Source organism: Bolinopsis microptera, chromosome 3, assembly GCF_026151205.1.
Source record: "Bolinopsis microptera isolate Bmic1 chromosome 3, MBARI_Bmic_1.0, whole genome shotgun sequence".
NCBI classification, from domain to species: domain Eukaryota; kingdom Metazoa; phylum Ctenophora; class Tentaculata; order Lobata; family Bolinopsidae; genus Bolinopsis; species Bolinopsis microptera.
Window position 1 is genome coordinate 17,820,453 of NC_087074.1, and position 15,402 is coordinate 17,835,854.

Genomic DNA, 15,402 nt, shown 5'->3' on the forward strand with positions numbered 1-15,402 from the left:
TTCAGCCATATTTCCGAAAATGAACATTTGAAGGTATATAATGTTGCTTCATTAATTGTATATAAATGTGACCATTAGGTACAATTTGGTGTATCCGAATAGGTAGTTTTTACGACCTTCCTAGGCAGAAATGTCGAAAATCACGGACATTATGAACTGCGTCAAGCCAAAAACCGTTTTTCGGCCATATTTCTGAAAATATGCATTATAAGGTATATGTTGCTTTATAAATTGCATTTAAATATGGCTATTATGCACATTTTGGTGTAACGGAATAGTTTCTACGATCTTCTTGGGCCGAAATACAAAAATCCGAATGACCGCAAAACCCTAGAAAAGGGTGTGGCCGAAAACGCCCTCATTGCATTTGGTGCCAAAATGCTGAAGGCCAAATGTTTTAAGCGTCATCTTGAGAGGTGATAACCGTCGAGAAATCGCTTTTAACACGAAAAGCTAACGAGTTTCCGTTTCGTCTCGGACTAATTTGCACAGTTTAATTTTAAATCGTTACTTGGTCCAAGTTTAATTGACAAAACTGGAATACTTATTCATTATTAGTCACTATATGTCACTATAGTAGTCTATATTATGTTCCTTGTCCGGGCTTACTTTAATCAATCACGTGGTCGATAGTTGAGTGTAGACTTTAGAGTGATTAATCGTCGTTCTTCGTTCTGTATGTTTCTCAGACGGACAAATGCTGAATTAATTATATTAAGCTTGATTTCTGTCCCTGATCGCAATCATAAAAGTATCGCAATTTGGCTGCCTCTGCTGTTTATCATTATAATGTTTATTGTTTATGTAGAGGTGAGGAATGGGGTATTCAAAAATAGAAATATTTCAGATCATATCACATATTATGGGTATCGAAGAAAACTGGGGATCCTTCGTCAACATGACTCTTGCAAAGGCGGAATCGCACGGAAAAGTAGCGCAGTATTGGGACAGGATGCACAACATCATGAGTATGGCTATCATATTCCTATCTGCATTAACGACCCTGTCCGTGTTGCTCCCTATCACCCACTATGTTGGAGCTACTCTGGGGGCGGTCACTACTCTTTTATCTGCTATCAACGGCTCTTTGAACCCTAGTACGAGAAGGCAAGAGCAGATGGAAGCTAGTAGGGGGTTTAGAGCCCTGATGTTGAAGATGGTGAGAGTTGAGTTAGAGAAAGATTACGAGGATCTGTGGAAGGAATACAACAAAGAATTGCTTGGAGAACCTTTCCTTCCCTCAAAATTCAAGGTAAAAGACAACACTGCATTCTCCATGTCACCCGAGTTCCAGATAGTGGTAGCCCAGAAGAAAGCTGAAGTTGGAGAGTGTTTATCGAAGATAGGTGAAGAACACTCGGAGGATAACTGTCTTGTCTATCAGTCACCTATGTCTGAGGAAATAGATCTGGAAGTGGAAGCTGACATTGAAGAATGATGATAAATCACTCTACACTCGACTGTCACGTGACTTTTTAAACACGTTCTTTAGCTGGCCGTGAATGGCTATTCGAAATCCTAGCCCTCTAATGACTAATCTGATCTCAACTCTAACCCTAACCCAATCTTTAACAAAAGCATATGCTGAAACCCTAACTCTAACGAGAAATTAGACAAACTTTCTTATTATACGGTCATATCAGTAGTCAATGACTAAACAGGGTTATTGAAAATTACAAAGAATAAAATGGCGTCTGGACTTGGGACCAGCTCATATATCGCCAGGGGAGCATTTTGACCCTATATCATGGGGTCATGGGGGTGATTCGGAATCAGCCTCAAAAAATACATCGATTCAGGTTGGTCTCAACTGTCGGGGGCCCTTTTAGAAGTATCTCGAAGATCGACTGTAGAGTGATTAAGCACGCTCGGACATTGGACTTAAAATAATGTAATTTGAAGCAACTTAAATGACCACTTATAAGATAGATATTTATTAAAATATGTAGTAAGATAGAAGAACACGGGGCTATTTAGACGAACCCCTTGGGCCTTGATGAATGATGATGATCAATTTCTGTATTTTATCGCCAGACTGTCCCGTCCCCCGAAGTAAGGGTTCGAGCATATTTTGAGCCATATTTCACGTGGTATGTATTACAGCCATGTATAAAATTATCATATGCATGATCTACATTCTACATTCTACATTACTCATTTATAGTTTACACATTAGTCATGTTTACTTTGTTCATGTTGCAATATTAAAATGATTTGATGTGTTCATTTCTATGTTTATCGACAAAGTTTTACTTTTGTCAACATTTATATTATTCTAAAAACGAGTTTTTAGTAGAGGCTCTTACGGGCAAAAAGACGTGTTTTCTGCTAAGAGTTTAGAGACCTAATCATTAATTGGACACAATTGTATGATGTGTATTGTGTAAGGATCAAGAATATGTTAAGAAATATAAATCTGACCTTATTAGTCGAGTGTTATACCAATGCGCGTTTTAAACTTTGACAGTCTATAAGATTACATTGTTTTCTATCTGTAGGCCGTGCGCCAGCTTGAAGATGATAATAATAATTGTAACAAAAATTAAATTTCCCGCCTTTCCTTGAACACCCTAAACTTGCATATTTAGTATCGATACATTATTAATTTAAGTGCCAAGCAGATAAATACGAAGTAGTTATTTTTTACTTCAAGTCGTTGATAACATTAATCATAATATGCAAACAAAATGGAAATGACATAAAATTATACGATAAGAAATGAATTAAATTATGTGCAATATTGTAACTATGATAAATATAATGCATCCGCTTTAAAACATTAATCTGTCAAAAATAGAGAGTTCGAATATCTGCTAAGACTAAAGACCGTTATAAATAAATAATTTGAATATTCGTGACCACAAACTCATTTAAGGTCCATATAATAGTCCCTTAATATTATTCGATTGACATCGTTAAACAACAAAATATAATCAGTGATATAACCGTAGAAGGAGATGAACTACAGGAATATAGCTAAACAAATCACCTAACAGACTCCCTAAACAGTAAGACAATATCAGTGCTGATGAGTGGCACACTGGAATAACGTTAAGTGCTGATAAGAGGGCGCATCCTGAGCTCTGAGAAACACAAATAAAATGGCAAAACTGAGGTTTTCTTGTGGCAATGTGAGCGGAGGATGTTAGTGTCGTATCTTTACGTGTCGTGACAATGCCTCCTCAGTCTGTGCTCTAAAACAACAACAAGAGCAGTCCAGATACTCGGAGTGAGAGAGGTGTCTCTTCCTCTCTCCTGACTTGTGCAGTACTCTAATGTGGTTCTCTAAAGCAATGTTAGTGGAGGCTCTGAAACAACACTCCGAGCAATCGTAATAAACCTTCTCTCTCTCCCTAATGAGATGGAGCATTCTGTGGCAGCGAGTGGTAACGTGGTCAGCTAGTGCTTCGCTTGTCTTACCTCTGAAACAACACTCTGTGCAATCGAAGAAACTTGGCTCTGTGTCTGAAATTAGAGGGCCACTAAACTCGTACATTTTATACTTATCTTTTTTCTGCTCGTTAGGGTTAGCGGGTAAGCAGGTTATGTTTAAGTCACCATTCCAACAGATATCTTCCGATTTCGTTATATGGTGAGTTAGCTCTATTGGGTCTGATTGACCATGAAGTTCAATTACACTTTCTTGTTTAATTGCCTTTTTGACAGATATTGTATCGCTTACTATCACATGTTTATACGGCCTCGTATACTGTTCAGGCTCTGACTCAGCAAGTGGTACAGGTTTTTGTTTTTTCAATTGCTCCGGTTTGACTATTACAGTGAGTTTCCTCCTCTTCCTCTCACGCAAATGTGACAAAAACAATTCCTCAGATTGGAAAGCCTGGCCACAGAATCCACATCTGAATCTGTGAAGAAAACTGTCTTTCGCTGTCTCGATAAGATTGTGAGATTTGGTTTTATTGATTTGATCAGATTCATTTCCACAATATCTACGTATCATACCAGTCTCACCACTATGATCATACATGTAGATTGTAGCAGTCTTCAACCTGGGCATTCATAAACTAGTTACTGTATTTAACAGGTCCAAGATGTCGCGTATACAGTTTTAAGATAAACATCAAATTTTTAACAATAGAAAAGTACAAGACAATCTCAATTTTTGAAAAATGCATATTTACTGTTTTTTATTAGCAAATACACTATGATAATAACAATAGTGGAATAACAAAATAGGCAACTGCACTACATCTTGATTCATAAAATAATAACAAACAATAATCGCTCCTCATAGTATACAATTAATCTTCGAAATTATGACATAATTTCGAAGTTTTAATTGTATTATAATTAAGAAAGCTAGCTTTTACTAGTAAGAGAATTCCGAAAAACAGAAAAAAACAGTAACCACATAAGTATAAAAAAGGATGATTCGGAGGATAGTATTTCCGTATCATCAGTAATATGCTGGCATGCTGTTATTTATTTTAATGACAGCTCTATCATGGTCACCTTGTTCTGGTTATTAAATGACCATCACCGTTCCTCAAGTAATGAATTATCAAATACAGAATGCTGTAATTGAAGATGTTTCCAGATCCCTGGCACTGAGCTGACAGTATACTGACAGTAAGAACAAGCAAATGTCTCCTCACTCTCCCTCTCACCTGACAATGTCTCCTCACTCTCCCTCTCTCCTGACAATGTCTCCTCACCCTCCCCCTCTCCTGACAATGTCTCCTCACTCTCCCTCTCTCCTGACAATGTCTCCTCACTCTCCCTCTCTCCTGACAATGTCTCCTCACTCTCCCTCTCACCTGACAATGTCTCCTCACTCTCCCTCTCTCCTGACAATGTCTCCTCACTCTCCCTTTCTCCTGACAATGTCTCCTCACACTCCCTCTCTCCTGACAATGTCTCCTCACTCTCCCTTTCTCCTGACAGTGTCTCCTCACTCTCCCTCTCTCCTGACAATGTCTCCTCACTCTCCCTCTCTCCTGACAATGTCTCCTCACTCTCCCTCTCTCCTGACAGTGTCTCCTCACTCTCCCTCTCTCCTGACAATGTCTCCTCACCCTCCCTCTCTCCTGACAATGTCTCCTTACTCTCCCTCTCACCTGACAGTGTCTCCTCACTCTCCCTCTCTCCTGACAATGTCTCCTCACTCTCCCTCTCTCCTGACAATGTCTCCTCACTCTCCCTCTCTCCTGACAGTGTCTCCTCACTCTCCCTCTCTCCTAACAATGTCTCCTCACTCTCCCTCTCACCTGACAGTGTCTCCTCACTCTCCCTCTCTCCTGACAATGTCTCCTCACTCTCCCTCTCTCCTGACAGTGTCTCCTCACTCTCCCCTCTCCTGACAATGTCTCCTCACTCTCCCTCTCTCCTGACAGTGTCTCCTCACTCTCCCTCTCTCCTGACAATGTCTCCTCACTCTCCCTCTCTCCTGACAATGTCTCCTCACTCTCCCTCTCTCCTGACAATGTCTCCTCACTCTCCCTCTCTCCTGACAATGTCTCCTCACTCTCCTGACAGTGTCTCCTTACTCTCCCTCTCTCCTGACAATGTCTCCTCACTCTCCCTCTCTCCTGACAGTGTCTCCTCACTCTCCCTCTCTCCTGACAATGTCTCCTCACTCTCCCTCTCTCCTGACAGTGTCTCCTCACTCTCCCTCTCTCCTGACAATGTCTCCTCACTCTCCCTCTCTCCTGACAATGTCTCCTCACTCTCCCTCTCTCCTGACAATGTCTCCTCACCCTCCCTTTCTCCTGACAATGTCTCCTCACTCTCCCTCTCACCTGACAGTGTCTCCTCACTCTCCCTCTCACCTGACAGTGTCTCCTCACTCTCCCTCTCTCCTGACAATGTCTCCTCACTCTCCCTCTCTCCTGACAATGTCTCCTTACTCTCCCTCTCTCCTGACAGTGTCTCCTCACTCTCCCTCTCTTCTGACAATATCTCCTCACTCTCCCTCTCACCTGACAGTGTCTCCTCACTCTCCCTCTCACCTGACAGAGTCTCCTCACTCTCCCTCTCACCTGACAGTGTCTCCTCACTCTCCCTCTCTCCTGACAATGTCTCCTCACTCTCCCTCTCTCCTGACAATGTCTCCTCACTCTCCCTCTCTCCTGACAATGTCTCCTCACTCTCCCTCTCTCCTGACAATGTCTCCTAACTCTCCCTCTCTCCTGACAATGTCTCCTCACTCTCACTCTCTCCTAACAATCCTAACAGTGTCTCCTCACTCTCCCTCTCTCCTGACAATGTCTCCTCACTCTCACTCTCTCCTAACAATCCTAACAGTGTCTCCTCACTCTCCCTCTCTCCTGACAATGTCTCCTCACTCTCACTCTCTCCTAACAATCCTAACAGTGTCTCCTCACTCTCCCTTTCTCCTGACAATGTCTCCTCACTCTCACTCTCTCCTAACAATCCTAACAGTGTCTCCTCACTCTCCCTCTCTCCTGACAATGTCTCCTCACTCTCACTCTCTCCTAACAATCCTAACAGTGTCTCCTCACTCTCACTCTCTCCTAACAGTGTCTCCTCACTCTCCCTCTCTCCTGACAATGTCTCCTCACTCTCCCTCTCTCCTGACAATGTCTCCTCACTCTCACTCTCTCCTGACACCACAGTTGGTAGAGAAGTACCCCTCATGGGTGACCAAGATGACATGAAGCAACTATAAGACTCTGAGTGTCTCCCCCGGATGTGTTTTTTGAGATATGTCCAGTCAGCACCCCGGTACGGACAGTAAGGACACCTCCACAGCTTCTCAGGGAGGTGGATACTCACGTGTCTCTTGTAAGAGCTCTTTATGTGTGAAGAGTAGGGACACTCCCCACACTGATATACGTGTTGTGCACCTCTCTGGTGGCGGGATTTTACAGTTTTCTTAGATGAGGATTTCTGTCCAAGCTTTTCAGATGATTGGACATGCTTTTCTAAATGAATAGTAAATCTTTCGCTGTCAACAAATTTAGAACTACAGAAACTGCAATGATATATTCGACGGATGACTCTTAATTTTCCATTATTAGACAGAGTCCTAGATACATTGGAAGATGATGCAGTATCTTCAGCCATGCAGCTTGAACCAAACCGCCTTTTATATTCCTTTGTATTAGGAACAATTCCACTGTCAGCTCTATCGGACAAAGGAACGTTAGGTCTCGCACTTCCTTCTTGAATCTGAGGAATCATCTTTGCACACAAAATATCTGTGTTTACTGAATTTACTGCTACAGATTGGTTAGTTCCAATAATAAGTTCAAGTCGACCACTTTCAACATCTAATTCACGTTCATTGGTCTCAACTGGTAGTTCACCACGAGTTTCAACATCTACATCATGTCGACTGATGGCATTATTTTCTGTAGTCCTGAGTGACACGTTTCTTGTTAAGAGTTTTCGTTTGCACTGGTGATGTTCCTTTACATGTTCTAAGAAACGTTGCTCATCACTGTACTTAACTCCGCAAAATCCGCACGTGAAAAAGGAGCTCTGCTTATTACTTTCCATATCCTTCGGCAGTCAAAATCCTCATGAATGGAGAAAGTGAGTTACTATCAATCAATTTAATTCAGTAAATATTGATTAATTGAGTTGAATTTATCATATTATTCAGTATGAAGTTTTTAAGAGGATATTTAGCACATTTCACCTCACAAATTGAAGTTAGGTTTTCTAAACAATCTGCCATCATAATAGCAACAATGAAGTCTAATGCTCTAATGGTATAGTATAGATTATAGAACTAGTAATAATCAGTTCGATACCATTACTATAGTGTGTTATACTCATATCCAAGATTAGATTGCGCTTCATCTGCAATGTATATTGTATATGTACTGCTATGAAGTGCAACAGCTATACTAATAATTACTAAAATATCCTGATGCATCATTTATTGGTCATTCAATAAAAATTCAGTCTAAACAGTGAAATTGGGTCACGGAAAGCTGATAATATCTGAAAATGTCCTACCGGTAGTACATTTTCAAACTTTTCCTTTCATCAAAGTTTCTCCGGATATTCAGCTTCCAGTACCTCAATGGTGACTTGTGCCACTCAACCTGAGCTCAATGATTGGTTGATAAAAGGCTCTTTTCCTTACAATTTGGTTCAGGAAGGTGACAAGGGAAAGTACTTCAAATTGAATAAACCGTTAAGAACTGTAATTGCAATATCTCAGTGTTCCTCAATATAATATCTCAATAATTCAAATATCCTAGGTCTTTAACTGTAAACATTAACTGTAAACGTCTGCTGTATTCAAACCAAAAAGTGTCCTGCCATCCAACAGGCCCACTCTTAAATATCCCCAGATAGTATAAACAATCTCCCACTCGTTTTAGCAATCTCTAAACAAATCCCAAACTATCCTCCTTGTAACTAAAACAGAGGTGTTAAAATGCACCCTCTGATAATCAAAACAGAGATGTTAAAATGAACTCTCTGATCCCCAAAACTCTCTGCTCTAAGCAATTCCTAAACTATCCTCTTTGTAACCAGAACAAAGGTGCTAAAATGCACCCTCTGATAATCAAAACAGAGATGTTAAAATGAACTCTCTGCTCCCCAAAACAGAGGTGTTAAACTGAACTCTCTGCACTACCCTGCTGTACTAAATTTCGTACACTAATAAATGCCCTTAAATACTACGCTAAAATACTGTTTAATGTATAGTACTGAAACTGCTAAAACGAGTATATAACATGGTCACTGGTCAAAACTGTGAAATTTCGGTCAATTATACAGGGTGGCCCAAAAAGATCCGTGTTCATTATGGAGCATAAAATTCAATATGATTCGTCGTATAAAGAATTGTATAAAGAATTTGGGGAAAGATGGAGATTAGGTTTGAGCACGATACGGCCACTATACTGCCACTATACGGCCACTATACGGCCACTATACGGCAACTATACGGCCACGATACGGCCACTATAATACGGCCACTATACGGCCACTATACGGTCACTATACGGTCACTATACGGCCACGATACGGCCACGATACGGCCACGATACGGCCACTAGACGTGTAGCCCAACATTATTTCAACACAGGGTTAAATGTGTTCTCGCTGTGAGTAAACACTTTGTTGATAAGAACCTTGGAAAGAGCCATCATGACATTTATCCCAAATTATCAATATGAATGTGGACCTTATTTGAGAAGGTTTAATATTTCTGCAGAAGTTCATACCTTAATCTTTTAATTAATTACATTAGGGTCGGATCAGAGACTCGACTCGTCAGTTTTTCCATTTTGTTTGAGGTATTCTGTTCGTTGGTAAATGTTCCATCTCGCACTCAGACTGTAGATGTGGGACTGGTTCAGGACAAGAAGACGCTACATTGCGTACCTCTGTCTGCTTTGCAATGCTTACACTGAAATGTGTGCCAGGTTCGTAAGATAATGAGTATTTTACAAATATTTACCAAAAGAGTGATATCACAATGTCCTATTCTAAAACTACCCCTAAGATTTTTCAAGTCCGGTTTATTTCACAGTTTTCGTTATTTACTGTGAAACTTGTAAACTTTATTTTCTGCTGTTATTAGTAGCAGTGGCCAATTTTCTTCTTTTAAATAACTTTATTAACTAGTCACTAATGTTGCTGCCTCTCCTGCTTGCGATGGTCAGTTAAATTTCTTTCCCAATGATGGGCTCTATTGTCTGTTTTCTTTTTGGATTCTAGGAAAGATCTTAGTACCTTCAACTATGTGCAGTATTCAGCTAAAATTATTCGGGTGTTAATTTGTCGTCATGACTACCACAATGTCTGAAGGATAAGAGCCGCTGTCCCAGGTTTGGAGTATCTATCTCTATGATAGGGGGCATGGTGAAGAAGGATTGTGACGACCCTGATGATGTTGGCCAGTTCTGCTGGTCCCAAAGTACCCAGGCAATGGTGATAGGTGCATATTTCTATGGTTACGTTGCACAGTGCTTCACTACATTTGTTGCAAAATATTTCACTGGTAAGCCATAATTTTAATTTACACTAGTACACACGCTTACCTTACTTTAAAACTTAAATTAATTTTTGCAAAACATTGGAGCTTATATAATCGAATAAAATGAAGTATAAATAATTTGATGAACGAGCTACGCTGTGAACGATTAAAGAAGTCAAACTCTTATTATGTTCTAGTAGAAAAACCTACTATGGCCTAAACTATAGATATTTAATAAATTAATTGAATCTAATTATAACTAATTATAACTATCAACTAATTATAACTATCAACTGAAGCTAAATTTTGTCCTGGCTATGATTCAAGGTGACCAAGGGAGCAATAATGCAAGAACAAAAAGAATGCCGGCAACCTTGCGCCAAATATTTACAAATTATTAATTATGAAATTTTGGAAAATAAAAGTTATTCTCCATCTCCCAGGATTCACAAGAACATACAGATTCTGGTTGATATTATCTGGAGCTATTCAGTTTTGCTACCCAACATTTGCCGCTCTGTCTCCGACAATTGTTATTTTTACTCAGGTTACAATGCATTGACATATTTGATATTAGAGTACAGCCTTAAATAATATAAAAGCTTTATTAAAGACTAGATGTTAAATCTGCTAAAAGAGTGTCTAGGTTTAGTTGTCCCGACCTGGCATGGCTACCTTTCTGTATCATGTATTATTACTGTACTACCACGATATGGATCCAGTTCTAAAATCTGTATTAGCACTTAAGATGAGAATAATGTCTTTAGTCTTTACTGGTAAATGATGTCTGACGAAAACATCATGTATATATAGCTGATGAAATAACGAGTCAATTTAAAAATAGTAAATAATTCTCATCAGGCAATAAGAGGTGTGGTGGCTGGTATCATGATGTCCTTCAGTTTTCACTATATCTCTAAATTTGGTGTAGGGAAAGAGAGTAAGATTTTCATCTCTCTAGTTGGTAATTAATTTTGTTAAATTTGAAAAAATTAATCCTTCTAAGTTCCTATAGTCGTAATTTTCTTGACTTAGGTGATAAAAATATCGATGATTATATATATAATAAGTGATTATAATCTAATTCTCAACGCTCTAATACAGGGGCAACAAACTACATTGGGAGTGGGACTGGTGGAGTGCTTGCTGGCTTTATTACAGACATCTTTGGGTGGCAGTACTATTTTTATTACAGTGGCATTTGCTACGCTATTGGTTTGGTTTTAACACTTCTATTTGTACAAGAATCTCCCGAAAAATGCTGGTATGTGGTTGGTACTTATCACTATAGAATTACAAGTCTTTGATCCAGTGAAACGCTACCAAAATCTGATTTTCGACAACAATGATCACATGATCTTATCTTAAATCGATAATATTTTTGAATTGAAAACTTTGTTACTGCATTTTACATCGGTATTACTACCAGCGTAAAATATCTTAATTAGTTAAAGAGTGACCATACTAAGCATTAAACTTCCTCCAAATATCAAATTGAATTTTTTTAATTCTAGACTTTTCAGGTTTATGACACTAGAGGAAAAGGATATGATCATGAAAGAAAACAAACCCAGTTTAAAATCAGAGAGCCATGAACCTTCAAGTCCTACAAATAAATTGTCCTTTTGCCGATTGTACTTGATTGCATTTTCCATCTATCTTCTTGCTTACAATATAGTTATCTATGGCATTCTTAGTGTAATGCCATTCTATCTTAATGAAATCACTGGAGCAGATCCACAACTCATATCATATCTCAATATCAGCCTCACTTTGCTCATAGCATTATGTACAATAGCATTCTCATATGTGGTTCAAATACTGGACACTTTGTGCTCATGGTTAGTGTGCAGAATGATGTGTACACTAATTCCCATGCTTTCATACATTATTTTCTTTATTGCTCTCTCATACCACCTGTCATTCATAGGTGCGACCATAATTCTAATTTCAACATCAATCATGGCTTCAACACTATTTGGTGGATCTGTTTTCATGATCAACTACGAAATGGACCCCAAAAATTCGGCAGTAAGAATGTCAATTTTCAATAGTGTTGGCCAGGCAGCAGGATTTATCTGCCCTCTACTGATGGCAGCTATTACAACCACTGATAGGGACCATCCAAACTATGCCTCCGTTTACAGACAAAAATGGTCATATTTCTTCTATACTGTGGCAGGATTTGCAGCAGCAGGATGCTTGGTGATAATGCTGGCTTATATCCTTAGTCCTGATGAATGGGTGAACAAAGACAGGAAAATATGCAAAGAGACAGTGTGACAGTTATTAGTGAAATTGAAAGCATAAAATTAAAATGTTTGCTCAACTTAAATTTTGTGTTCAACTGTTTAAAACTGATGGGCCAATTATCATATTGGGTATTTTATTATGTTAATAATAATTCGAAAGTTTGTGCAAAGATTTTGAAGCAACATGTTGATCGGCTATGTTGTTATTATTACGTTGTATTAAAGTGTTTTGCATTTAAATTTGAAATGGTGATGTCATTATTGTGTATGTCATTAATCTGAACTGGAAAAGTTTTAAATTCGAAGAATATTCAATCAAATCAAGTGTTGCAATACAACATACAATTGGCAAAGCACAATTATACAAAGGTAATGGAAACATACCATTCATGCTTCCAATACACAATATTCATGGAACTATACTATCAACAATATGACATACTAGTGTAACCCGTGCCTACGGCCGGAACTTCACTATCGCAGTCGAAACCTGCTTATTATATTTTAAAACACGCATTAAATTTTCGTAGTTAAAACGGTGCGAAAGTATGAACTCGCTCAGTCCAAACAGACTGCAATTTAATTCTGGGTGCCCATGCCCCTCACATATCTAATAGTAATACTTGATAGCCAATCTTGAGACCTCCACTTAACTGCCAAATTACATAACTAAGAAAACAACAATTTCAAGAAAACAACAATTTTATTTAGTATCAATTAAAGCAGACAAAAATACATTTCATATAATATATAACTAGCATGAACTTTAGATCAGATATCCTATCCTGTTTTCTTGACAAATGACAAAGCCGCGCACTCGTGACGAAGCCGCGTACTCGTGCATGCGGCAGGGCTACAACGTGAAAAAAAGCTATATTTTTTTATGAAATTTAAACATTTAGAGTAAGTAAGTTAATGAAATATTTTTAGAATAACTTTCACTTCTGATCTAAAATGTTTATTATTTTAAATTTTCGAATTCATTAGTTTAGGCTCGGCGCCGTCATTATAATACGTGACAAGCACCGCGCTAATAGAAATTTATGATTGAGAATAATTTTCAAGTATATAGTAAAAAACGTATCTTACATAGCATATCCAATTTTCACGAGTTTATTATCAGATGTTTAAGTTTAACTATTTTTATTATGTGTGTAATCAGTGTAGCTTGTGTTGCAAATATCGAGCTCTCTTATCTTTTGTAAATTTGCAATAAGTTCAGTTTGCTGTTACCGCGTAGTTTACCTTTGCGTGTGTACTTGTACATTACTATACAAGTACACTATGGGGGATGACCCAACTTTGACCCGATCCCAGGAGTTGATTAAGGAGTTCAACTATGATCAACAGGAAGATGTGGAAGGCTGTGTTGCACGCTGGTCCGATCAGTTAGAAAAAGACCTGCATATAGACTACCGTGAAATCGACTACGATAGTCGTGAAAAGATCAAGACTAAGGATAAACAGACTCTGTCTGGCTGGATTGTGGATGCAGTGGACCTTGTTCGTCGGCAGAGTAGTCAGATGTATCTCTTGAAGGAGATCATCGAGTGCTTCAAGACGGAAGCACTAGCAGACAAAGAAAAGGTGATCAGACTGCAGGGCCAGCTGCTGATGCAGAAGGACGAACAACTACAGTTGCTTAAGACGTCTGTTGAGGAGACAGTCCAAACAACGGTGGAGTCAGGGATTCAGAACTATAGTGCAGCTGTTCAACAGAACAGTGCAAGTGGTACGGTCTGCAACAGTAAAATCCTGAAGAAGGTGATGAAGAGTGTGGCTGCAGAGGAGGACAGGAGCAAGAACCTGATCGTGTTTGGGCTGAAAGAAGAGGAGGAAGAACAGCTTCCAGCGCTAGTTACCGCAGTTTTGGGGGAGATCGGGGAGAAACCTCACTTCGAAGCGACTAGAGTCGGTTGGAAGAGGCCAGGTAGTACGGCTATCCGACCAGTCAAGATCACCGTCCCAAGCTCAACAGCGGTTCATCAGATTCTGATGAAAACAGGGAGACTGAGGGAGACGCACAAAGATGTATGGATATGTCCAGACAGATCCAGCGAAGAACGAGCAACATGGAAGCATCTGGTCACTGACCTGAAGAAGAAGAGGGCGGAACAGACTCATCTCGACCACTACATCCGGTACGGGAAGGTATGTAGCCGTGATAAGAAGTCATCATGAGTTACACTCTCGGACAATGATCAGTATATGAAGGAGTGATGATTATTTTAAGAATTTTCAGACGTTATCTGTATTTAAGAGACAACTATATATTTTGAATATTTTATTATTTGATTGTTTCACACATTTCATAATTTTATTACTAGGTGGAGGTGATGTTATTGAGACTTTGGGCGGCCATAAAACTCCTGTTTTGAAAGTTGTCCTCTGTACTTGTTTCACTGACCCACGCTTTATAGCATTTATACATTTCGGCCCATTTTATATGTTTGTTCGACTTGCTGTACATTTGTATATTTGCTATTTTGTAAAAGTTTCAAATCAAATCATTATGATATTATTATTCATTTTAATATGGCAATAAAATTTAAATTTTGTTTTACTTAAAATTTTGTTTTACTTGAAATTGTTGTTTTCTTAGGAGACTTTCTTTTTTTTTTAAATTTTTTAAAGAGAGGCTGGGCCTGGTTGGCTCACGAGAGGATAGCATATGGATGCTTTGCCTACCTCTGGGGTATGGCAGTCCTGTGGGAGGATGACGGTGGAATCAAGGATGATGGTAAGTGTTGTGGGGTGTGTCATAGATGAAAGCGTAAGTGGTGGTTGAGTGTGCAGACGACGTTTGAGTAGTCGCTATGTTACACCAGTCTGGTCTTAGGGGACTTGGAGTAGCAAGAGATTGACTAGAAGGTATATATACCTTTTACAAAGATATGTCGAAAAGAATCCAGGGTGATACAGGATCGGAGAGTGCCTGTCACCAAGATGCAGTTAGGCCTAACGCAGAGTTAGTTTTAGCAAAAATAGAGGGTGTAAATTATATCGAAAAGAAGAAGCAACAAGTCCAATATTTATATAAAAATCCGTGTGTTGCCAAGAGAAAGGGAATAAATATCTCATGAATTTGTTTTTATTTATTTATTTTTTAAATTAACGGTTTTTAACTTTTTAAACTTTTTTATATGTAAATAAATTATGACAATTATGTTAGTTATAGAATTTGTTTGTTTTTTAATGACGAAGGCTGTGAAATGTTCACAGTTC

General features: G+C 38.9%; 2 protein-coding genes and 1 long non-coding RNA gene across 3 annotated transcripts; 2 read left to right on the plus strand and 1 right to left on the minus strand.

The window, feature by feature from the left end:
* The first annotated feature begins 846 nt into the window (after window positions 1-846).
* Window positions 847-1,805, plus strand: LOC134813430 (uncharacterized). Its single transcript, XM_063821206.1, has 2 exons — window positions 847-1,633; window positions 1,711-1,805. The coding sequence occupies exon 1, from the start codon at window positions 863-865 to the stop codon at window positions 1,436-1,438; it is 576 nt and encodes a 191-aa protein (XP_063677276.1). The 5' UTR covers window positions 847-862; the 3' UTR covers window positions 1,439-1,633; window positions 1,711-1,805.
* A 2,692-nt stretch (window positions 1,806-4,497) lies between these two features.
* Window positions 4,498-6,618, minus strand: LOC134813258 (cilia- and flagella-associated protein 251-like). Its single transcript, XM_063820947.1, has 3 exons — window positions 6,174-6,618; window positions 5,645-6,029; window positions 4,498-5,317 (listed from the first exon to the last, which is right to left on the minus strand). Exons 1-3 carry the CDS (start codon window positions 6,616-6,618, stop codon window positions 4,498-4,500), a joined length of 1,650 nt encoding a protein of 549 aa, XP_063677017.1.
* A 2,668-nt stretch (window positions 6,619-9,286) lies between these two features.
* LOC134812189 (uncharacterized) lies at window positions 9,287-10,462 on the plus strand. Its single transcript, XR_010159898.1, has 3 exons — window positions 9,287-9,371; window positions 9,777-9,949; window positions 10,369-10,462. It is a non-coding gene; the product is annotated as an uncharacterized LOC134812189 (long non-coding RNA).
* Window positions 10,463-15,402: the final 4,940 nt, after the last annotated feature.